This window comes from Peromyscus californicus, unplaced genomic scaffold (assembly GCF_007827085.1).
Source record: "Peromyscus californicus insignis strain IS unplaced genomic scaffold, ASM782708v3 Scaffold_8__1_contigs__length_139910024, whole genome shotgun sequence".
Classification (NCBI taxonomy): Eukaryota; Metazoa; Chordata; class Mammalia; order Rodentia; family Cricetidae; genus Peromyscus; species Peromyscus californicus.
Window position 1 is genome coordinate 41,308,896 of NW_026294606.1, and position 24,809 is coordinate 41,333,704.

General features: G+C 43.7%; 5 protein-coding genes across 5 annotated transcripts; 2 read left to right on the top strand and 3 right to left on the bottom strand.

Annotated features, from left to right (window-relative positions):
- Positions 1-3,493: 3,493 nt before the first annotated feature.
- Positions 3,494-22,608, bottom strand: LOC128104078 (histone H3-like). The gene is made up of 2 exons (XM_052728839.1): positions 22,280-22,608; positions 3,494-4,212 (listed from the first exon to the last, which is right to left on the bottom strand). The coding sequence occupies exons 1-2, from the start codon at positions 22,606-22,608 to the stop codon at positions 3,882-3,884; spliced, it is 660 nt and encodes a 219-aa protein (XP_052584799.1). The 3' UTR covers positions 3,494-3,881.
- LOC128104076 (histone H2B type 1-M) lies at positions 16,982-17,413 on the bottom strand. Its single transcript, XM_052728838.1, has one exon. The coding sequence runs from the start codon at positions 17,398-17,400 to the stop codon at positions 17,020-17,022; it is 381 nt and encodes a 126-aa protein (XP_052584798.1). The 5' UTR covers positions 17,401-17,413; the 3' UTR covers positions 16,982-17,019.
- LOC128104074 (histone H2A type 1-H-like) lies at positions 17,683-18,069 on the top strand. The gene has a single exon (XM_052728836.1). The coding sequence runs from the start codon at positions 17,683-17,685 to the stop codon at positions 18,067-18,069; it is 387 nt and encodes a 128-aa protein (XP_052584796.1).
- Positions 22,609-23,395: 787 nt separating the features above from the next.
- LOC128104073 (histone H2A type 1-B) lies at positions 23,396-24,058 on the bottom strand. Its single transcript, XM_052728835.1, has one exon. The coding sequence runs from the start codon at positions 23,817-23,819 to the stop codon at positions 23,427-23,429; it is 393 nt and encodes a 130-aa protein (XP_052584795.1). The 5' UTR covers positions 23,820-24,058; the 3' UTR covers positions 23,396-23,426.
- A 33-nt stretch (positions 24,059-24,091) lies between these two features.
- Positions 24,092-24,544, top strand: LOC128104075 (histone H2B type 1-H). Its single transcript, XM_052728837.1, has one exon. It carries the CDS (start codon positions 24,118-24,120, stop codon positions 24,496-24,498), a length of 381 nt encoding a protein of 126 aa, XP_052584797.1. The 5' UTR covers positions 24,092-24,117; the 3' UTR covers positions 24,499-24,544.
- Positions 24,545-24,809: the final 265 nt, after the last annotated feature.

Genomic DNA, 24,809 nt, shown 5'->3' on the forward strand with positions numbered 1-24,809 from the left:
CTTCTTTAAAATGAATAAACAATGTAATGTGTCCTCTGTGCTTATCTGGTAAACATCAAAAATACCTAATATAACTAACACTTCATTGGCTTCTTCTTTCAAAGTGTATTCTTACTGGAAAAAGTAATAAAAGGTTTTAGTCATGTATCCCTAAGACAAATAGAAAAGCTACATTATAAGATTACATTTGAATTATTGTACATAGTAAATGTGGCCTTTTTATTTAGATATCAAAAATAAAAAATTATTCAATAAATCAATGGAAAATTATCACAAATATATAACAAACCTTTATAGGATATTGAGGAAATAATAAATTTTAAAAAAGAAATGGAAACAAACTCATGGTCAGAAACCACATAATTATTTCAAGTGACTCTAAAAAAACAACTGATAAATTTCAACATTCCTTCATGATAAACTTCCTGGAGACTTTAGAAATAGATAGAACCTACCTCAAAATAATAAAGGCTATATACAACGAACCTATAGCCAGCACGCTGTTAAATGGAGACAAACTGGGAGCACTTCCTCTAAAACCAGGATGATGAAGGTGACTGTTGTCCCTTTTCTCATTCTCTAGAGTGTTGAAAAGTCTTCTATAGGAACCAGACAAGAGAAAGACACACAAGGGATCGTAACGGAGAGCAAAGAAGTCAGACTATCCCTTTACTTAAAAGACCCTGTGGAATCTAGTAGAAACTTCATGTGCTTAATATAGATAGATATAATAAAGTTGCAGTATACAAAAAACCAATAAAAACAAAAACAAAACAGTAGTCCTCATGTTATAGACAGTTGATTCTCTCAGAAACTGATTAGGAAAAAACATTCCATTCACAATATCCCCAGTTAAGTGTTCAGGAATATATCTAACCAAAATAAATCAAAGGCCACTGCAACAAGAACTTTAAGATATTGAAAAGGGGAAAGCACAGTGAAGTTTCTAGGGTTGTGCCATCTTGTCCTGACTTCATTTTCTGTCTGTGTAGACATGTCTCAACTCTCTACCCCAACCATGGCCTTGTGTATCTTGGGAATACATTTGCATTGTTGATGACCCTGACCATTTTCCAGATGTATTAACCAACATAACTAATGTTTGTACAAACTAAAAATAAACTAAAATAACCGATAAAATATAAATCAGAATTATCGTGTTGCATCTGAAAGAACTTCTACATCTGGCAAGCAGATGTGAGGCTGCTGTGACCGTCACCTAAGATATAGATGTAACTGTAGTCTGTTGTGCCTCAAAACAGTTTCCTTGAGTTTCAGCAACAAGAGACTTCTTGGGCACTAGTCCACTCTTGGTGGCTGGCCAAAAACAAAGAACTCTAATTTGGCCTTATATGCATGATGGTGTGTGTATAACTTTCTCACCTAAAATATAGCAACAGAAGGTACTAGAAAATGAAAAAAATATTCCATGTTCCTAAATAGCAGAAATAACATTGCAAAACATCTGTCGTAGCAAAATTAATATACAGAATGAATGCAATACATATGAAAATGTCCAAGTCACATTTTGCAGCTTTAGAAAAAAATAATGGAACCATGAAGAGGCCACAAATAGCTGAAGCAGCATTAGATGAGCAAGATAATAATCCTGGAGGTATCACCTCACCTCATTACTCTATAGAGCTATAGTGATAAAGGGAGCCTAGGCTGGCATAAAAATAGACAGGTAGACAGACCAATGAAACAGAATAGAGGATTCGAAATAAAAAGGCACACCTATACCCTCCTAATTTCTGACAAAAGGGGGGAAATACACTTTGGAAAAGAAGCCTATTCACCAAACGGTGGTAAAACTATTTCTAGGCCGGGCGGTGGTGGCACACGCCTTTAATCCCAGCACTTGGGAGGCAGAGCCAGGTGGATCTCTGTGAGTTCGAGGCCAGCCTGGGCTACCAAGTGAGTTCCAGGAAAAGGCGCAAAGCTACACAGAGAAACCCTGTCTCAAAAAACCAAAAAAAAAAAAAAAAAAAAAAAATTATTTCTAACTGTCGAAGATTAACATTGGATTTGTAACTTTCATCTTGTACAAAAATCAGTTCAAAGTGGATTAAAGATCTGAGACACTTAAACTTTTACAAGAAAGTTTAAGAGGATACCCTTCAAGCTATTGTAGGAAGAATTTTTAGATAGAATACAAACAGCACAGGAACTGAGACCAGGTATCAGCAGATGGAACACCATGAAAACAGTTTCTCTACAGCACAGTAATCAATCAACATCAAACCACCACCTACCAAATGGAATCAAATCTATGCCCTCTACATTTCAGACCAGAGCTCATATCTAGAATTTACAAAGAACTGCAGGAATTAATACCAGAACAATGAAACTGCCAATCAGCAAATAAACTAAATAGATAGTAAAACAAAACAAAACAAAAAACAAACACAACAAAAAACACAAATTAAAGGCAAATGGCCAATAACTTTTTTTTTTTTGGGTTTTTCGAGACAGGATTTCTCTGTGTAGCTTTGTGCTTTTCCTGGAACTCACTTGGTAGTCCAGGCTGGCCTCGAACTCACAGAGATCCGCCTGTCTCTGCCTCCCGAGTGCTGGGATTAAAGGCGTGAGCCACCACCGCCCGGCTTGGCCAATAACTTTTTAAGTGTTCAATAATCCAAGACATCAGGTCTACACAAATCACAACTACTTGGAGATACCACTTCAGTCAGGATGCACATTATAAATGTTGGCGAGGGTGTGGAAGAAAGCAACCCCAATTCACTGTTCAAATAAAAACAGCCACTGTAGAAATCAGTTTGGAGATTTCTCAAAAACTTAAAAATATTACAAAGCTCTTTCCTATCTAAGCGTATACTCAGAGAACTAACTCCATATACACTATAGAGATATTTGTACCCCGATGTTCACTGCTGCTCCATTTCCTATAGCAAAGGACTGGAATCAACCTAGTTGTCTACCAGAGGAATGGATAACGAAAATTGTGTATATAAATAACTAAATAAACTTGAGTATTTTTCGGCTCTAAAGAAAAATGAAGTTAGAAAATGTGCAGGAAAATAGACGGAATTATAATGTGCATGAAGCAAGGACACACAATCTCAGAAAAGAAAAAAAAAAAACCCACATGCTTTCTCATACGTGGCATCTAGCAAATAAGTACATGTAAACTAATGTACATATGGGTACAGCATAACATGAAGAAAACAATAAAGGCCAAGTATAAGGGAGAAAAGAATGAATACAGGCATTGGACAAATTATTCAAAACTGTTTTCCTAATATTTCTGTCCTGCACTTTTGTTTCTGGAGATGGATTAGGGCATAAAATACATTAGATATTTAACGTGTGACTCTTTGTTCAGAATGCACACTACTGTATAGCTTGAGTTATTGGCTCTTGAACGTTTTTGTTATGTGATGCTTTTAATTATTTTAATTATTTAAAAGTTCATTATAGTTTACAAAAAAACTCAATTCAGAAACTTGCTCCCCAAAAGTGGTATCAGCTTCTAGTCAGTAGAATGTGTCACTGCATCACAGGAAACGTGGTTTGCAAAGTCAAAGCAACCTCCCTCTAAATTTAGAGACTCTTCGAACTCAATTCCTACAGGACTGTCTGGTAAGGTTTGAAAAAACTGCGCGCATCACCACCACTTGACTACTCCACAGCATTCCTAACCCAGACACAGCTTAGGTACTGGCATGCAAATGAGGAGTCTAGACAGGCACGTTCTGATTGGACCGCTCGAAATCGGTCTGCTCCTAAGCCGTAAGTAGTTCTGACAAGTTTGTCTGTTATTGAACACCCAATTCCATCAAGGACCGGTCAGCTCCTTCAGGACTATGTGGTGGCCCTGAAAAGGGCCTTTAGGGAGAGTAAAGTGGGAGCCGAGCAGCTCAGCCGCCGAAGCCGTAGAGCGTGCGGCCCTGGCGCTTGAGCGCGTAGACCACGTCCATGGCGGTGACGGTCTTGCGCTTGGCGTGCTCCGTGTAGGTGACGGCGTCGCGGATCACGTTCTCCAGGAACACCTTCAGCACCCCGCGGGTCTCCTCGTAGATGAGGCCGGAGATGCGCTTGACGCCGCCACGCCGGGCCAGGCGGCGGATGGCGGGCTTGGTGATGCCCTGGATGTTGTCGCGCAGGACTTTGCGGTGGCGCTTGGCGCCGCCCTTGCCCAGGCCCTTCCCGCCTTTGCCGCGGCCAGACATGGTCACACACCACAGGGAGCTGACAGCTGAGACGCTGACGCCTCAGCCGAGCACCGGCTTTTATAGGGCAGGCGGCGGACCGAACTGAGAACCTGCGGGAGGAGGCGGGAAGTTGCTCCCGCCGCCGTGGGGGAGGGGAAGGCTTGAGAAGAAAAAAAACAAAAGGCGCCTCTTGTTTCCTCGTCTGTGCTTCCTAATGGAACTAGCTCTTCTTCCCCTGTTTCCAGTTTGAAGAACTGAGCGCAGTCAATTCGCTGACCTTGTGCGAAATACGAAAAGCCGAGCGGCCGCTGACAACCCGTTACCCCGTCCAGAGAGAAGCCCGCAGGCAGCCGCGAGGGTGCTCCGGCGTCAGTGCACACTTTCTAAGGCGCAGCCCGGGCTGGGAATTACCTTCTTTCCCTCATCTACAAGTGACTCCATTTCACATAATTTCCACTAGTTAAAGCTTTTAAATGGCCACGTCTGCTTATTCATTAAGAATTTATAGAAAAATTTTAACCAATTTCACAGAAATTCACGTATTCAAAGATTCTTATTTTCTCCGTTCTCTCACCCACACTGAGTATTACCACTAACAATGACTAAAATTCTATCTGTATCTTGATCAGTATTTCTTGGCAGAGGGACTCTAGTGAAACAGTTCAAACTGATGTGGAGAAAAAATTAAAAGTTTGTGTTTACTTAATATTCTATCATAACTATTTGTACATTTAACAAAGTCTCACGCAGATGACAAAAACATGCTGATGTTATCTTTTCGTATTATAAAATACATAGTTCTGACCATAATCTAGAATTCAAACGCTTTAATTGAGAGGATAGGTATTGATCAAAATATAATGATAACTTTTCATCAAAGGAGGTATGACATCCTTTATTCTGGAGCCAAATATGAGTGACCATGGCCCCAGAAACACAGGTTTAGGTTACCCCAAATTCCATGTTCAAGAAATGTTTCTTGAATATAGCACATTTTTTTTCATAGTAAAATCATAACTCAAAGCGTTTAAAAAATATACTCATGTTTATATGAGGTCATTGTTACTTCCAAACTAAACTCCTTTTCCCCAGACCACGAAAGGTAGTCCATATATCCCGAAATGGGCTCAACCTGGATGATAGGATTTCTGGCAGTTAGATAAAAGCCAGCATTCCTCAGTAACTTGCCAAACTAGTGCCCATCGGCCAAAAGGAGTCAATTTCCCTACCTCTGGCAGAAGAGACCTATGGCTACCTAGGGCTGCATATCAACGCCCATGCTGGCCTCCAGGCTGCCTCAGTATCAAAGGACAAGGTGTACATTTCAAAGTCCACACTAGCTTCAGCCCTGCTCATCTCCTCCCCTACCCTAAACTCCCTGCAGCTCAGGGACTTCTCTCTGCCCTAGCCACTCATTCTCTCTCTCTCTTTCTCTCTCTCTCTCTCTCTCTCTCTCTCTCTCTCTCTCTCTCTCTCTCTCTCTCTCTCTCTCCTCCTTTCTCTCATTCTCTTACTCTCTCTGTGCTCTATTTTCTATCATGAGTACCTCGATTTCTCCACTGTTCTTTCCTGTTCCCCTAGCCCAGGCCATGTTCAGACTGCACATCTTTCCCTGTGCTCTGGACTCTTCCCAAAGCCTCTGGTGGTTCTTTCTCATCTATAGAAAAAACTTAATCATGTCATGGAGAGGTCATGTCAGCGGTTTCTTTACTGCGCCCCCTCACATACAGTCATCAAATCCTTGCAAGATGAGGAACAGCTTGTCCTAGGCCTTACATGTTAGCAGACAGCATTCTTGGCCCTTTGATTGATGGGAAATTAGGGTTTTATTAAGTTGATATTTCAGAAGGTTATTCCATATGTTAGTCATAGGATGTCTGGCCCAACACAGTTTTGGGTGAGGAATGGCTCTTGAGGAGAAAACATAGCCCAAGACAAACTGTAATTAGTTTCTGGCTCGGCAACACTCCAGTGTCTCCACATGGCTGACGTTCTAACCATCCAATCAGTCTTTGCAGACACAACTCTTTTCCCAGAGTTGTTGTTCACAAAATGTTAAGGTATTTAAAAATATTACACTTTCCTCCAAAGGCTTCTGAAAACTCTAGTATATACTCACTAGTGCCAGCTGTGAGTGCTCTGGATGAGTATAAACTTAGCATAACTAGATGGAGTGGTTCTGTGTGTTCTTGTGGGCTAGAGCCAAAGGCTTTTGCACAGGGCTCTGCCTCTAATCGTTAGCTACAGCCCAAATGTTTTTTAAATCTATTTTTTTTTTTTTGTGCTCAGAATGTACTTTCCGTGTAAATGACTGAGTCTGATTAATCAACTGGCCACTTGCCCTGATTTATTGATTTCTTTATAATAGATAATATTATCACTAATATAGTTACTTCTTGATTATGGTAGGAAATTGTTGCCTTTTGTATTGTTTCCATTCAAAATGTTTAAGTTTTTAGTAAGATTTTTTTTTTACTTTATTATGTGTATTTAAGTGTGTTTTTTGTACAGGTATGTTTTTGTGCACCACCCATGTGCCTGACACCCAAGCAGGTCAGAAGAGGATGTTAGATCCCCTGGCATGGGGATAATAAATGAATGGTTGTGGGGCCCCGTGTGGATACTGGGAACTGAGCCCTGGTCCTCTACAAGAATGTCAAGTGCCCTTAATTGCTGAACTCTCTCTCTAGCTCCTTCATTAAAAAAAAAAAAAAAAAAAAAAAAAAAAGTTTTAAACATTGTGGTTTCTGTTATGTTTAAAGAAAAATATCTAAAATTATTTTAATCTTTTTACCATATTGTATTGCTTCATTAATTAATCAGAGATTTACATCATGGAGATGGCAAGAAGTGGTTGATCTCTTCCCTCATCTTAAAGGTCACGGCCAATACTGACGATGATTCTTACAACAAATTGAGCAAAGCTACAGTCCCTGCCGCAGCAGATACAAGGCTGATGCAGAGGAAACTTGAAGTAATACAGTTCCTTGATAAAAGGTTTACTAATGGATTTGCTTTGAGACAAAATGGCTAGATCTTTATTTATTGTTTGTTTTTTGAAACAAGTTGTCAGGTAGGCCAGCTGTCCTTGAGGTAGTCATGTAGTCCTGGTTCTTCGGCTGGCTCTAAATGAGTATCTTTATGTAGCTGTTCTCTTGATTTTATGCTTGCTGTACTGAGGTAGAAGAGATTCAAAGTAATGGAAATGATGTTAGAAAGAATTTGTTAATAATAGATTTGTTTAGGAGACATTAAGTCAAACAAGGTCGGATTTTAGCTAAGGGAGCCCTGCCTCCAAATACCCCAAAGATAAGCAGTGCACTAACCAGGGCTGGTAGAGGAGCAAAATTTAGGATGCTGGGAGGTAACTGTATTGACCAGGCTGACTGGCCCTTAGGCTCCATTTCCAAAACAGAAGAGACAAAGGTGATTCACAACAGTCATTAGGGCTCATTCCCATATCAAAGAGCAGGCCTCCAGCAGTCAACTCAAGGGGGCCCTGCAGGCTTACAACCACTGGTGAGTCCTCTCCTGCCAGGAAGCACCCACGACCCCCTTCACTTCTTGAGAAAAGCCGTGTTCTGCCAGGTGAGTAAGAGGACCCCAGGTAACATCTATTTTGTAGAGAACACTTAAAATAATTCTCTCGAAATATTTTTGCTCTGTAAATCTCCCACCTGCCTAACGGGCCAGAAATGTAGACTTGACTTTGTTTAAATTGCTCAAAGTGTAACCTGGGGCTGGGACCCAAAGAGATTTAAGAATGACAGCGGATGTGGAATACAGAAGCTCAAGGTGCATGCAAGTTAGTGAAATCTTCTATTCAAGACCAGATCCTCATGGAGAACTAGCCAGAGCTGGACAAACACTTTCATTAAAGAGCCCTTACCCTTTGTTAATCTCCAAGTGTCCAGAGTGCTTCTTCACATGACTCCTGTGACAGGAGTCCACTCCCAAGCACAGTAGGTCAGAGCAGAGAGAAAGCTTGGTTGCTCAGCTAACTGCCACGTGTGCAGTGTGGCTTAATCTGGGCCTTTGTGCTGATGTGTGTGGCCCCAGCTTTCCTGGGCTCATTACTGGGGAAGCTAAGATTTCTTGTCCAGTTCTTGGTCTCCTTAATAAAACAATTTTAAAACAGACTTAGGATGAAGCTCTAGGGTAACTGTATTAATCTTTCATGTGACATCAAGCCCTTCTACAACAAATATTCAAAGATTCAGGGAAAAGGTCTTTTTTTTTTTTCTTCTGAATTATGAGAAAAAGACAGTTGTGTAGAAATAGAATTAGACAAAAGGTGTGGGTGTGAACTAATGGGAAACCCCAGCCAGGACTTTCTGTTCACAATCTTTTCTGCTTCTCAGTATGGAGTTTCCTTTCCCCAGGTCTAAGATGAGACTTCTCGGGGGTCAGGGTCTTATGATCTCCTATCAACAACCTGGTCTTCCTGGTCAGTTATTATCCAGAAAGGGATTGGGACCAGTATTTCTGGTTTTAAGTTTATATTGTAGAGGGACAGTCTTGTTTCTGTCTTACCTGAGGAGCTCTCACTTCTATGGCTCGCCTTAGGGTAGAAAAGGATCAGAAGACCCCCTGGGTTGGTTGGGGCAAGAGGTTAACAATAGACCGCTTCTAAAACTCCAGTGCCTTCACGTCCTCAGGAAGTGAACGTGCCGAATTCCAAGATGACTGAAAACCCAAGCACACCATCTCTTTCATTCCGTTGAGATTAGATCTACTCCTTTTGTGGACAGACGAGAATCGTGTCACACCTTCACTACTCCACACTGAGAACAGTTCTGAGAAGTGTATCCCCCTTATTGCCCATTCTATTCCTTAGGGGTTGGCTGCCCACTGAATTTTCTCTTCTGTAGATTGACTGACACTGTTATCAGCTAGGCATGTGTATTCGTCAGGGTTTTCTAGAGAAACAGGACTTATAGACTCCATATATTTGCAAGCCATTCTGATAAATCCTATTCCATATGAAAAAGCTTTCTATCTCAAAAGATCTGGATTCTCACCTCAAAGATTTGGTTTAGAAGTGGGTCTTCTCATTTCAAACGATTTGATTAAGAAAAAGAATGTTCTCACAGGTGTGCCTAGCTATTTGGACTTTAGTTAGTTCAAGATGTAGTCAAATCGCCATCACAGCATGCAAAACTCTCCCATCCTGAGCACTTCAAGCCCAGATTGAAAGAAAGTCATACCTGGAAGGGAGCCAGAGACACCGAGGACAGTGAAATGTAGATACAGTTGATTGAATTAATACAGAACATTGACCCTTTAAATGTTTACATCCAGTGGGCTGCAGCTATCTCTGGTGAAATAAGAGTCACATAGCCCACATTTCTGAAGAGGGCTCTTTTAGAAGATACAAATGAGTACCCAACAGTCTGGGGCCCTCAGACCTTCCTTTGATTACCTAAAAGATTGCTTTTTAGGACAAGGGGCAAAAATTGCTTATAGAAAGGCTAGAGCTTGGACCAGGGTTGGAGAGATGTCTGAGAGGCTAAGAGCACTCAGGTTTGGTGATAGCCTCAGGTCATGAGGAATTGAGTCAGGCTGCACTAATCACAAAGAATTGCTTGGCCCTAGCCTGTCCCTTCTGTTCCATTTGCAGAAACAATATCCCTGGGAATCGAAAACAACCCACCTTACACACACACACACACACACACACACACACACACACACACACAAAGCTGTAACTTCCCGGGAGCTACCCATGTATACATGTATGTATACACACCTGTTCCCAAGTCTCTCTAAATGCAATCAACTTTCTTCTCCCAGAAAAGCTGAGGACCCCTGTTCCAATAAAGCCGTCTCAGCCTGTTGAGATGGAGTGTACCTGCCTCTCTGCTTCATTTTTTCTGCACATACCACTCACACGGCAGTTCATAACTGTCTGTAGCTAAGTTCCAGGGGATCTGATGGTATTTTCTGGCCTATCTGGGCAAGCATGCATGTGGTGCACAGACACACATGAAGCCAAAATACCCATCCACCTAAAATAAAATAATAAAAAGAAGTAATTCAAAAAAGGCCATAGCCTGCCATCTTCCAACATTTTGACTTCTAGTTAACAAAGCCTTTTCTTTTTCGTTCTTCTGCCTCTTCGCTTATTGAGTCCCTCGGGCTGCAGTAACCAAGCCTTGGGAAGGAACAGTGGCTCACCTCCTGTGTCCTATCACATTTCCCCATCACCTCCCCCTCTTAATCATATGCAGCATATAAACTCTTCATAATGCACACTAGTATTTTCTAGTTTTGTTAAATAGCAAAGAAGTTTTCCTCCAGGGTTCTTGGAGATGTTCATTTTTTTTTTTTAACATTTCCCTAATAACAAAGGTGTCTGTTTTCCATTAGCCCTTTCTGTCGCTACTAAATTTGTATAATGCAATGAGATGACTCAGGATGGGAGCTGCTCACTAGAAAAACAGCCAAACATAGTCTGGGTTGTTGACTGAACCGAAAACAGCCACCTCTTGTATTCTGTGGTGCTATAATATTCTGAAAATATCTACTACATTCTAAGAGACTGGAGTGTTGGCTGTGCCTCACAGCCAAAGTTAATAATACAACCAGAAGTCCCTTTTAAGAGTGTTAGCCTGGCTTGTTTGTTTAACCTACATTGAAGAGAACAATGTATCATTCATCCTTGTCTTGGATTTCCCATGCAATCGACTTTTACCACCTGAACTAGTACATAGCAGCATTCCTAAGTTACATCCCCTTCCATGTATCATTTGCTGAAAGCTGCAAATATGAAGGTGAAAGCGACTTTCTAAAATCTACCACACAAGTTGAAAATGACGTTTATGGATATTAGTTTATCAGTTATGATCAGTTGTAGCCAGTGACTTAATCCTTATAAAACTGCTAAAGATTTCTGTAAAGCAGTGGTTCTCAACCTTCCTAATACTGCGACCCTTTAATACAGTTCTTGATGTTGAGGTGACCCCAACCAACCATAAAATTATTCCATTGCTACTTCATACACGTAATTTTGTTACTGTTATGAACTGAAATGTAAATAGCTGCTATGCAGGAGATCTGATATGTGACCCCCAGGAGGCTGCACCCCACAGGTTGAGAAGCAGTGCTCTAGAGGCCATTTGATGCTTTCTAAGCTGTTCAATAAATACAGAGTGAAGTCCTTTGTTAGAGACAGGTACCATTCACACACATAGCTCATAATGATAAGTTTTAAATCTCAGGTTGCTGGATATCCGCCGCTGCCAATTTAATAAGCCAATCAAGCAGAATTAAGTAAATTAAATAAATCCAGCCTTAATGAACAGAGCAAAGCAATCCTGGGTGACCCCTGGAAAGGCAGGGGAAGAGTCACATGGCACTATGGCTACCATGCCTCAAGTAACCTGTAGGTATAGTCTTGAGAAGCCCCAGGGAGGGACTGGCTTTTGGTAGGCTTTGAGGGGGTGGGAGTCTGGAACAGGAGGGTAGCTCTAGGGGAGGGCCTGCTGTTTGGTGGGCTTTGAGGGGGCAGGTTTGGGGAGGGAGAGAGGGGAGGGGAGTTGAGGTGTGACTTTCACCAGAACATTCCAGACTCTTTGGGTAGATGTGTGCCAGGGGCTGAGGTGGAACTTCCACCAGAACACACACAACAGACAGACACAGAGACAGAAGACGCAGGGAGAGATTAACACGACAGCCTTCAGTTAGGCACAGTTTCAGACTCATACTCCTTCACACAGACAAACATGAAGACAGACAGACAAATGACACAGGAAGCATGAAGTAGACAGAGAATGCAAATCTGGGCTTGCTCTTGGACAACTCCAAGGGGAAATGCTTTTATTTCTTTCCTTAATGTAACACCAGTGCATTCCCGGTGACTCAGAATTATCACTAATGTGTTTAATCCGCAGGGTATTCTACTTAGTTTCTTCTCTAAGTTTAGTAATTACAGCCCCAATGAAGGGTGGGGCAGTAGGATGAGCTGCAGCGGACATTAGCAGGCCCCCAGACCTTAGCAGGACTGACTCCATGATGGAAGTACCATTCAGGCCATAAAACTCAGCTGGTAGACAGCACCACCTGCCAAGATGAAAACAAGGACCTAATCCATCAATGTCCCTAGTTCTAGGAAAGTCTCTAAATATATATTCCTTGCTTTTTGGCTTCTGTAGTTCTGCTTCTGGCTATCTGAAACAAGCCAAGCCAGGATATATTTTTGTGATTAAAAGCTCACCCTGAGGAAGTCTCGGTGCTAGAGTGGTATCCTGAACACCCAGTGTAATTGCCAGCTGGCTAATAAAGACTTTCTGTTGGCTTGACCTGCGTCAGGATAATCGTCTCTGGTGGGTATGCCACAACAGAGCTTTCTAAATTGTGGTCATATATCCTATTTAGGACTTTTAATAATCTGCTAAACTCAGAGGCCCTCTCTATCTAAAGGCTACGAATGTAAGGATTTCCCCCTGTTCTGTGGGCAGGCTTGGTCTGCCACGATGTTGTTAAAGGACCTCCTTGCCTGACACCCATCTCAGAACATCTCTCTTCCCAGCCTGGAGAGAATCTTTAATGTTTAGAACAGTGACCTGAATCTTTTATGATGAGAGTGTAACAAAACTCCAGCACTTTCCCTCGATTTCCTGAGACAGTTGAGAAATTATTAAACCTGAAAAGTTGTGACCTCTGAACTTGGTGCTGGGTATTCAGGAGAAATATGAGTGGCCTAGGAATCTACTTGCACATGTTACCTGATGGGAAGTCAATTTCGTTGAAGGCCATGTACCTATTTTTTAGTCCCTCTCCCTGTTTGCAGGTGACTTGCCCCAGAACAAAACTCCAATACAGCTGTTGGCATCAGTAGTTACAAGGAAATTTATGGACACTGTTAAAAATTAGGCCAACAAATCAGGAAAATTAGACAAACTGAAAAATACTTACAAAACAAAGTCCAAAGGGTGCATCTAAAATGACTTCCAGGGCCTTGGTCATGACTGGGACTGTGAGGAAATACAAGGCAGACAGACACATGGATAGAAAGCCGAGATTGGATGAACTGGTGTCTGGGCTGTAGAAACCACAGCACCCAAAAGTGCAGTGTTTCTTGTATAGAGTTGAACAGGAGGCAGGTTTGTTGCACACAGCTGGATAAGAAAGTGGGGTTATTACATACAGATAAACAAGAAGTCAGTGTTTATGGCATACAGCTTCATCAAGGAGACAGGTTTGACTAATCTCTGTAGGAGCAGTCTATATGGGAGCCGATTTCCGGCCTTGATATTGAGGGAGGGGAGATAGGCATTTTCTGCACACACTATCAACATCCACACATGGACCAGAAGAGCAGGTTTTGCCATGCCTCTGAGTCTCATCCTGGTATGGGGAGCTTTTCCATTCCTTCATGACTCTGAGATTCTAGGGTCCGTGACCTGGCCATACCATGTCAACAATACGAATTCCCTCAGGACTTCATTTATTCCAAGCTTCCTCTGCTCCCTATACACCAAGGAGTTTCCTCATGAGCCGTGGTAGAGTGCTCAATATTTACTGAGTAAGGTTATTGGTAAATCCTTTATAACACTAACTTGTTACTCCTAAGTTTCTCCCACTTCAATGGAAATATTCTTTTTTTCATACATTTAATATTCCTTACATATATAGAGGAACTTGGTAAATGCCACTCCAAATTTTACCTTTTGCAGTGTAAACTAAGGACATTTTTGAATCAAATTCATGGATATGCTTGATCTGATTTTCCATTAAATTACCAAAGACAAGCCACCCAGAAGCAACTGCATTATCCTGAGTATCCTCTGCAAGAACAACGTCCTGATTAGGGTGTAATTTATGTCCCACTAGTTTGCCTGTTTCCCTCGTCCACCAAGAAGGAACATAAAGTTACAGATCTCTCTGAAGATTATTTGTTTTTCTTCATGTAATGAATGTATACACTTTTCTCTTGTTAATCCATCTCATTGACTTAATCATGGAACAAAGAGAGTAGGTATCATAAAGCATTATATTGGCAAAGTGCCATATGATGTTTGAGTTCACTGAAAAGTTGTCTGAGAGTTGTATCGCCCAACCGGTGGTGACTCAAGTATGATTGTGCTAACGCCTCTGGAGTCTTTGAGCGGTTGGTAACACACGCCTTTAATCCCGCACTAGGGAGTCAGAAGCAGGTGGATCTCTGATTTCGAGGCCAGCTTGGTCTACAGAGACATTTCTGGGACAGCTAGGCTACACAGAAACCCTGTCTCAACTGCCCCCCCCCAACCCTGCCAATAAAAAAAGAATCAAAGTCTCTTACAAGGCCCCTTGTGTAAGGATTAGCTGCTCCCCTAATGCTGTCACTGGGAAGGAATAGAAAACAACCCAAGCATAAGATCATTGTGTCCATAAAAGATGAACAGCTTCTTACTTTTGCTTATCCCATGATGAAAAAGTGCTCTCAGGGACAAAACCAAAACTATCTGGGCAGTGGTGGTGCACGCCTTTAATCCTAGAATTTGGGAAGCAGAGGCAGGCGGATCTGAGAGTTCGAGACCAGCCTGGTCTACAGAGAAAGTTCCAGGACGGCCAGGACTACACAGAAATCCTGTCTTTAAAAAAAAAAAAAGCTAGCACTTCAGTTACGGGAAGCTCAGCCATGGAGGGAAAGGCCACTAGCACACTCCAGCTGACTGCAACTTCCCAGCTGGTTCCCGCTTTATGTTGTGAGCAACAGATTTGACCCATGAAATCCAGCTGACCACCTCAACAATGCTTCCTCAGTTGATTGCTGCTGGAGGCTTTCAGATCCCATTTGATGAGGTTTTACCTAATGCTTCTCTCACTATTATTTATTTATTTGCTTTTGACTTGCTATATACTTAATAAACTGACTCATTCAAAACTGAATTTATAGTCATCATAGACCATTCTCTGGACTGTAATGAATATCAGAGGGAGTTTACCCTCTCACGAGGATTCAGGCTGAAATTCTACCTCTAAATGCATGATATCTGGTCTTGGTCAACATGCCTACAGCATGTAGCAGGCTGAGGAAGGAGGACTCTTGGAGTTCCAAGCAAGTCTGGCTACATAGCAAACTCTCAATCTTTAAAAAGGAAAAAAAAAAATGAGTAAGCAGATCAATGAGAGAAATTTTATTGAAATTGTACCGAATTTGAGGTATTTCGCTGTATAATGCATTACATATTTTCTTTTCAGGGACTGTATTATTATTTTGGAGAATAGTTAGCTCATAGCTCAGTCTTTGCATTCACACAAGACAGGATGTAAGTTGTAACTTCAGTGCAGTCCATTCTCATTTAATTTCCTCAACTTTAAAGGAAGGAAGACAATAGAACTTGTTCCACAGGATACTATAGAGATTGGAGATAATGAACAAAATGGTTAGACAGGCCTGCTAAGATCTTACTACACAATAGCCAAAATTCATTTTGAGCACCTGTGTACTAATATTTCATTGATGTTTGTGCTGCTTACTTTTCATCTGTTTGACACAAGCTGGAGTCGTATGATGGAAGAGGGACCCTCAGTTGAAAAATATACCTTAGGCCGGGCGGTGGTGTCGCACGCCTTTAATCCCAGCACTCGGGAGGCAGAGCCAGGCGGATCTCTGTGAGTTCGAGGCCAGCCTGGTCTCCAAAGCGAGTTCCAGGAAAGGCGCAAAGCTACACAGAGAAACCCTGTCTCGAAAAACCAAAAAAAAAAAAAGAAAAATATACCTTAATCAGATTGACCTGTACATAATCCTGTGGGACATTTTCTCAATTAATGAGTGATGTGGTCGAGCCAAGCTTGAGCAGGGCCACCCCTGGGTAGGGTGGTCCTGGGAGGTAGGACAAAAACATCTGGATGAGTCTGGTTTCTGCCTCTGCTGCTGTTTGAGTTCCCGCCCTGACTTTCTTCAGTGATGGACTAAATCAGGGAGGACTTGTAAGCCAAATAAAACCTTTCTCCTTGGGTTGCTTTTGGTCATGGTGTTTAAAACAGCAACATAGACTAGGGTGATATTCAATTACCTGCATTTATGTGACTAATCACCATTTTATTGCACATACTCGCCTAACAGGACTTCGAAATAACTTGCATTTTCTTGAAATTCCTATTATACTTAAATGAACTCTTCTTTGCCTTACCTAGTATTTTATGAATAAGAAACAAAAAACCCTTGTAACCAGAATCCCGAAACTAATATGAAAATGGAAATCACATTAAGACCCATTGAACTGTTTCTCCTCTAAATTCCATTTTGAAATATCAACATCACACCAATAGATTCTTATATGAATAGTTAAAAATAAGTCACAGCAAGCAAGCAAGCAATGGTACAACAGAAGACAATATTAAAATCAATAGGCAACCTAAGGTTACCTGGCAACCCCATGGGAAAAACCGGGGGCTTGTAGAGCCAAACCTGGTTGTACAGGTCTATAATCCGAGCTACCCAAATTGGGGAAGGAATATGCAAAATTTGAGGCAAATTCAGGTGGTTAGGGTGAAATCAAAGCCAGGCAGTTGAGAGAATTGATGCTCAGGAAAATAAATGGGAGTCTCCAACTGAGACTCGTGAAGCAAGGTAACAAAACATATTTTGACTTCCCAAAGAGACGGGACCCAAACCGCTAGAAATGGAACAACTGAAGGGCACTTAATTCCTAGTGGGGATAGACTCAGTTGAAGTCTGCATAGCTTTGGAGCATTCTAAGCTTGTAATTGAAACTGAAAACTAAACAGGTCTAAGAAAAAAAAAACAAAAAAAACAAAAAAAACAAAACGACTGTTTGTAGTGTAAAAGCCCTTCTAAAGAACTGTTGGGTGGCTCTGAAAAGAGCCTTTGGGTTTCGGTGAGGGCCGCCGCTCACTTGGAGCTGGTGTACTTGGTGACGGCCTTGGTGCCCTCGGACACGGCGTGCTTGGCCAGCTCCCCGGGCAGCAGCAGGCGCACGGCCGTCTGGATCTCCCGGGACGTGATGGTCGAGCGCTTGTTGTAGTGCGCCAGGCGCGACGCCTCGCCCGCGATGCGCTCGAAGATGTCGTTGACGAACGAGTTCATGATGCCCATGGCCTTGGAGGAGATGCCCGTGTCGGGGTGCACCTGCTTCAGCACCTTGTACACGTACACCGAGTAGCTCTCCTTGCGGCTGCGCTTGCGCTTCTTGCCGTCCTTCTTCTGGGCCTTGGTCACGGCCTTCTTGGAGCCCTTCTTCGGGGCGGGGGCGGACTTAGTTGGCTCCGGCATGATATCAGCTAGGAAGTAACTTAACAGAACAGGTTGTCAAGGTACAAGACCAAGCGAACGCTCTGCTTATATAGGTTTCTGTATGCAAATAGAGTGAAAAATTGGAATCATCATTATTGGTTGTTTAGAAGTTAGTTTTACCCAATCAGAATGCAGATTTTCCAATCCTGTGCTTCCATTGGTTAACACGAAACTAGAGTCTTAACCAATGCCACGTCTTCTTTTTTAGCGCCCCTAAATGAACTGCTCTTTCACTGTATCAGGTAAATCGCTTTTTGTGTGATGCCTGGACGTGGCAAGCAGGGCGGCAAGGCTCGCGCCAAGGCCAAGACCCGCTCGTCCCGCGCCGGCCTGCAGTTCCCCGTGGGCCGCGTGCACCGGCTCCTCCGCAAGGGCAACTACTCGGAGCGGGTGGGCGCCGGCGCCCCGGTCTACCTGGCGGCCGTGCTGGAGTACCTGACGGCCGAGATCCTGGAGCTGGCTGGCAACGCGGCCCGCGACAACAAGAAGACGCGCATCATCCCGCGCCACCTGCAGCTGGCCATCCGCAACGACGAGGAGCTCAACAAGCTGCTGGGCCGCGTGACCATCGCGCAGGGCGGCGTCCTGCCCAACATCCAGGCGGTGCTGCTGCCCAAGAAGACCGAGAGCCACCACAAGGCCCAGTGAACAGTGTAGTTTTCAAGAGTTCTTAGAAAAAAAGACTTTTCAGAACTCCGTTCTTTACTCAAAAAAAAAAAAAATTAAGCTTTGATTTGTGATTAAGTCTTTATTGGAACAGTTTCAAGATGAGCTTTACTTTCATTTTGTTCCATTGAGTTCTTGTCTGGAAGCCACCGCCCAACTTGACTGCCTCATTTCCGGTGATCACTTTCAGAGTCTATGACAAGTGCCTTACTAAGATTAGCTCTCTTGTCCCACAAGCTATGCCAAATTGAACACGGATTAGACTTCCTTGGGAGTACTGTGTAGTACCAGTCTAGAGTTTCTGCACGGTAGAACTCTGCCGAAGGTGGCCTCGGCACTGTTTTGTTCTTTACTGCTTTTTGTTCCTGGAGCATCACATCTAAGTAACAGTTTTCTGCAATCTTCACTTTTGTTCGAATAAAATTCAGCTAATGGCCCAGTATAGAGCCAGGAAGCCTTAATCAAATGCACTGAACACTTGAATTCAATCCCAGGAGCCCACGTGGAAGGAGGGAGTCAACCTTACAGGTTGTCCTCTGGCTTTCACATACGCATACCCCACCGGTACAATAGTAGTTACGAATAGATATGTATTTTTAAAGAAAGTAAGCAATATTAGCGTAGCTCTGTTTTTGACTTAACCTCTGACTACCACTGCCTCTGTTTATGACTCAGCTTGGAAATAAAATGGAGCTGGAGTTACAGGTAGGGAGAGGTTGAATGAAGATCTATTAACATGCCCTTTTGGAAATACAACGTACATTTTCTGTAGTGATACAGTATTCATATATATGATTGTGCAGCTGTGACACCGAAATGAAATTTCACAAGCCGGGTATGGGGTGGCTCACACCTGTAAGTAACATCATTGCGGTTTGAGGCCGTGGGATTGCTGAGTTTGAAGAAGCCAAAGGCTGATGAAGTAGGATTGCTATTTGAGGTGGGTCTATAAATTAATACAGATTTAGAAAGTAATGTTTCTAGCTTTATTTTTCTGTTATGAATATTTGTAGTTAACCATTGTACCTTGCTGTCTTAGGTTACTCTTAGGAACATTACTGTGCATGGGTGACCCACATCTGAATCCCAGTATTCAGGAGGCAGAAACAGGCAGATCTCTGAATTCTAGGTCAGCCAGGGCTATACAGTGAGACCCCCATCACAAAAAAGAAAACTGCAATAAGCAATGAGTTAAGTGTTTACTTTATATACGGAACACCTACACACACACACACACACACACACACACACACACACACACACAAAACAATGGCCAGGGATGGTTCCTAAATGAGACTGCAGTAATAACAATGATGTTAAATGTTGTCATCCCAACCCCAAAAGTACTAATAAGCAGACAACCTGTGTTCGGGGGAAAGTTAATTCACCCTTGGATGCCATGAGTATAGTGTCTGAGCTACAGAAACGATCTAGTGCGGAGAAACACAAAAGTGAGTCGATAACCTAAGAGGGGCGAAGAAGTGTACAGTCTTGGGGGACAGGGAGCATGGTGGTCTAAAAGAATAAAACCTGTGGGAGGTAAATTCTGCTCTGGAGGTTAAGGGAAATTATTATTAAAGGGTCGTATGGGGACCCTGCAGAGAATGCCCACAAGCACAGATTCGTGGCTGATATGAACTAGGCAAATTAGAAAGTTTGATGTTGACAATAAAGCAAAAGCTATAAGAGATAGAGCCCTCTCCTTTAGTTTTAAATATTTCTGATATACTACTGAATTCCAGATCTTTATGTCTGTCTGGGACTTACCCCCTCTATGTGACCCCTGGTCTGAAATCAAGATTTCTTGTAGGAATACAAAAAAGAAAAACAAAACTAAATACGTGTCCTAGATCCATCACTCAGCAATTCAACTCTTTACTGATCCTTGTCTTAATAAATAACATTAATGTCTACCTACTAGGACATGCCAAAAGAATGTGGCATCTGTCACCTAGTATTCATTTTTATATGCCATTATTAAAGCAAAACTAAGTTCTTATATGGGAGATGAGGTGTGCTAGGGTTTATAAAGTTTATTTAGAGGATGACCTGACCACACTGTGATAGCCAGCATATGGAATATTGTCAGAAACAGAATATTCATGTACATGTATCTGATCACTGCCGATAAAAAAACATTTCATGTAATTCTAACTGAAAGGCTAAAATTGTGAGATGCATACCAAGTATTGATCAGTGAACCTGAAAAAACAAAACCAAAGCCTGTGTGAGTGTCTTAGAGTTTGTAAGAGAGCTTCGTGTTGCTCTGTGGAAGGACAGAATGCTGCTTACTGTACAGTCAACGGGTAGCTTAGCCTGGATCCAAAGATAAACCCTCCATCTGCATTAGGCCCCGCAGGCCTTCCTTCCAAAATATCCCTCTTCCTTTCCAGAGGTCACTTCCTTGGAGAGGGACTTTATTTTGCTTTAGGAATTCATGCCAACATGAACACTATGATATTATCAAACAAAATTTTTACTTTGTGTTTGTGTGTGGTATATATGGTAATGTGTGCATGTAGTGCAGGTGTGTGGCCAGGGGTTGACCTTGGCCTGATCACTTCCTGCCTTATACTTCAGTTGAGGTTCCCTCTTCTAACCCAGAGCCGAGGGGCTGGCTCAGTAGTCAAGTGAGCCAACTTATCTCTGCCTCCTTTGTGGTGGAGTTACAGGTGGGCACGTGATTGCTAGGGACCAGAACTCTTCACTCTGGCACAAGCGCTTTTTTTCAATAAGCCCACTGACAAGTTGAGACAGGATTGTTACGTAGGCCACTTGGCCAGGAAAAGCTGAATGCTTTGCTAAAAAGGAAAATGAATGTTAGACAGACAGATGGACACTCAAACTCAAGGATGGCCTTCACAGGCCACAGGAAGCTGGTTCTGGTGCTCTGGCTCATCGTGGCTTTTGCATCCTCCACATGGTTTTCTTCCTGTTTCTCCATCCACTTATTCATTTATCTGAGGATCCTGAAAACATTATCAGGAGTATACCAACTAACACAAATTCACTTCATGGGCCTGGAGAGATGGCTGAGCGATGAAGAGGCCCGTAGCTCTTCAGAAAGACCTCAGATCTCTAGCACCACATGGTGGCTCATATGAGGGTCCAAGGAGACGCTGAAGGAGACCCCAGACTCAAATAGTACGCAAAAGCAAAGAGCGTCTATTAATATTCCAGCATATGTGGGGTCGTTGGCCTGTAGAAAATGGCCATGCCTCCAAGAGGATCGTGGAGGCTCCTTTTAAGCACAGCTAAGGGGTGTTCCAGATGTTAAGTCATGTCACCTACAGTTGGTTAAGCGAGCAGCAGTTACATTAGTATACTTTTAATGGGCTGAAATTTAGTCTTATTTCCGCACATATTTGCACAAGTTTGGGCAACTTCTGACGTGACTCAGAAAGGGGCTGCTGGATTTGTTCTTGAGCAATGATGACTGACCTGACTTCGGCCTGTGTTTGTTTTCTCCTCTCCCAAGAGGAAGGCTCTTCGTGGGAGAGATATCTGTTTTGCCTTCCTCAGAGAACAGGAACCTTAACTCAACCCTCTAGAACTCCAGTCGCAGGGGACGCAATGCCCTATTTTTGGCCTGAGAGCACCAGATACAAGTGGTGCAGATATGCAAAGATTAAACACGCAAACACTTTTGAAGCACATCTCTACTTGCTAGTTTCTAGCATGAAAACGGAGACAAAACCTTAGGCTTCACACATACCAAAAATGAAGATGGCTTTGGAGTCTATGGCTTCAACGGCTGCTCGAGTAATTAGAAAACAGCCCTGTAAGGACTTAAGCAACAAATTTACCACCAAATGCTCTTAGGCACCACTAGATCCAACACTAAGTAATGACCTCCAACACAAATACCTGAACAGCTCAGCTGGTGAAACAGTATTGTTTGCCAAAAGAAAATAAAAAACCAAGGACTAATCGCCCACCTGCAATCTACGAAGGTACACTAACTTGGGTAGGAAGAAACTAGTTAAGAAAGGAAGCTAGTGCTGTCCTAAGAGAGTTCTAAAATGCCAACGCTCAAAAAGGCAAACAGTTCTTTCAGTGCAGATATGGGTGGCTCTGAAAAGAGCCTTTGGAAAGACTGTATAGACCAACTTAAGCCCTCTCCCCACGGATGCGGCGGGCCAGCTGGATGTCCTTGGGCATGATGGTGACCCGCTTGGCGTGGATGGCGCACAGGTTGGTGTCCTCGAACAGACCCACCAGGTAGGCCTCGCTGGCCTCCTGCAGCGCCATCACGGCCGAGCTCTGGAAGCGCAGGTCGGTCTTGAAGTCCTGCGCGATCTCGCGCACCAGGCGCTGGAACGGCAGCTTGCGGATCAGCAGCTCGGTGGACTTCTGGTAGCGCCGGATCTCGCGCAGCGCCACGGTGCCGGGCCGGTAGCGGTGCGGCTTCTTCACGCCGCCGGTGGCCGGGGCGCTCTTGCGGGCGGCCTTGGTGGCCAGCTGCTTGCGCGGGGCCTTGCCGCCGGTGGACTTGCGGGCCGTCTGCTTGGTGCGAGCCATAACTGCTCCAACTACAGCTTACAAAAAGTCTGAGCAAACAACTCCCGCGACCAAAATTTATACAGACGAACGGATTCTGATTGGTCAAAATGGCTGCAAGAACAACTCAATTGGCTGTTGAGTCCTTTTGTTTTCTGCAGTCTGATGATTTGCTTTTTGAGCAATAGTGTGGAATTCCCCTAAAGAAAAGACAATTCGACCGGGTATTAGTGGAAAATCAATGTCATTTTTCTTAAAGCATTTTTTTACAACATTGTTTCAGACTATATGAAAAGGTAATGTATTAGGTAGTGACTTTTAAAAACGGCTTTAAATGATTAACACATGGGCCCCTGCAATTTGTGAACTTTAATTTGCACAGAGCGGAGGTGGAGAGGGGGAATGGAAATGTGCTTAGCTGTGATACCACGAAATGACTTGACATCCTTAGCTGGTTTTGATGTTGGCAAATGGCGGCTGAGTTGTCAGTCATGCTCATAATCAGCATTCAAGTGAGGACCTTACATAGTGATTAGTTGTTTCCCTATAAATGTGCAGTACTAAGTGTCTTGAGTTGAAATGAACATTTAAATGGTCAAAGTACCAGTCTTAACCTCTAGAAAACATTCAACCTTTAGTTAGCACACCTACAGGGGTTAGCCAATTTTCGACTCAATACAGAGGTAACATAGTTTCAGTGGTTTGAGCAAACCGTGGGGCAACACATAGAACAAATCTCATAATGCACCTAACAGGCAGTCAGTGTTCAGTTCTTTTGGAGAAAGGGTGAGTGGCTCTGAAAAGAGCCTTTGGCTTAGCTAAAAGGTTTGTTTTCAATCTTATTTTCCCTTGGCCTTGTGGTGGCTCTCGGTCTTCTTGGGCAGCAGCACCGCCTGGATGTTGGGCAGGACGCCGCCCTGCGCGATGGTCACGCGGCCCAGCAGCTTGTTGAGCTCCTCGTCGTTGCGGATGGCCAGCTGCAGGTGGCGCGGGATGATGCGCGTCTTCTTGTTGTCGCGGGCCGCGTTGCCAGCCAGCTCCAGGATCTCGGCCGTCAGGTACTCCAGCACGGCCGCCAGGTAGACCGGGGCGCCGGCGCCCACCCGCTCCGAGTAGTTGCCCTTGCGGAGGAGCCGGTGCACGCGGCCCACGGGAAACTGCAGGCCGGCGCGGGACGAGCGGGTCTTGGCCTTGGCGCGAGCCTTGCCGCCCTGCTTGCCGCGTCCAGACATGGTAGAAAACTGGCTGTCACAAACTGCTCAGTCAGTAACGAGAAAGCCACACTGGCGCTATTTATAGTCGGCGCAGGGCGCGAAAACGAAGCGATTTCATTGGTTACATATAGAAGTTTCACCTAAACCAATGGCATCGTGGTTTCGAAAATCCCTTGCTTTGATTGGACAGTTAGTGAATGACGTTTGCTATTCGCGATCAGCACAGCCACAAGTCTGTTTAAAAAGCAGCCAGTGCAGACTACGTTCTGACTCTTAGTTGCTTTTTACTTTTTTTGCTTGTCTCTTGTTCATCGCTATGCCTGATCCCGCGAAGTCCGCCCCCGCCCCGAAGAAGGGCTCCAAGAAGGCCGTGACCAAGGCCCAGAAGAAGGACGGCAAGAAGCGCAAGCGCAGCCGCAAGGAGAGCTACTCGGTGTACGTGTACAAGGTGCTGAAGCAGGTGCACCCCGACACGGGCATCTCGTCCAAGGCCATGGGCATCATGAACTCGTTCGTCAACGACATCTTCGAGCGCATCGCGGGCGAGGCGTCGCGCCTGGCGCACTACAACAAGCGCTCGACCATCACGTCCCGGGAGATCCAGACGGCCGTGCGCCTGCTGCTGCCCGGGGAGCTGGCCAAGCACGCCGTGTCCGAGGGCACCAAGGCCGTCACCAAGTACACCAGCTCCAAGTGAGCGGCGGACCTCACCGAAACCCAAAGGCTCTTTTCAGAGCCACCCACGGTTTCGTATGAAATAGCTGTTACATGTATTAATTTTGGGAAATCAGTCCTGTTTGATATTCCCACTCATGCTCTAAAGCTTTATTTACCCTTTAGCCAGGCAAGTTCCCCCTTTCCGGGGTAATAGGAATATTTGAATAAATTGGGGTCGACCTTTATTTTGTCAGCTCTATGCTGACAGGGTAATCAATCTGATTACAGATGGGCAGTTTAGGTACCCTCTCCACTATTGCTAGAGGTATTAGCTGGGGTCATCCTTGTGGA

Coding starts and splice junctions, on each gene's coding strand:
- LOC128104076 (XM_052728838.1), bottom strand. CDS start 17,400: ATGCCGGAGCCAACTAAGTCCGCCCCCGCCCCGAAGAAGGGCTCCAAG.
- LOC128104074 (XM_052728836.1), top strand. CDS start 17,683: ATGCCTGGACGTGGCAAGCAGGGCGGCAAGGCTCGCGCCAAGGCCAAG.
- LOC128104078 (XM_052728839.1), bottom strand. CDS start 22,608: ATGGCTCGCACCAAGCAGACGGCCCGCAAGTCCACCGGCGGCAAGGCC. Junction 4,213..22,279: donor CTGTTCGAGGACACCAACCT/GTGCGCCATCCA, acceptor CTCAGCTGTCAG/CTCCCTGTGGTGTGTGACCA.
- LOC128104073 (XM_052728835.1), bottom strand. CDS start 23,819: ATGTCTGGACGCGGCAAGCAGGGCGGCAAGGCTCGCGCCAAGGCCAAG.
- LOC128104075 (XM_052728837.1), top strand. CDS start 24,118: ATGCCTGATCCCGCGAAGTCCGCCCCCGCCCCGAAGAAGGGCTCCAAG.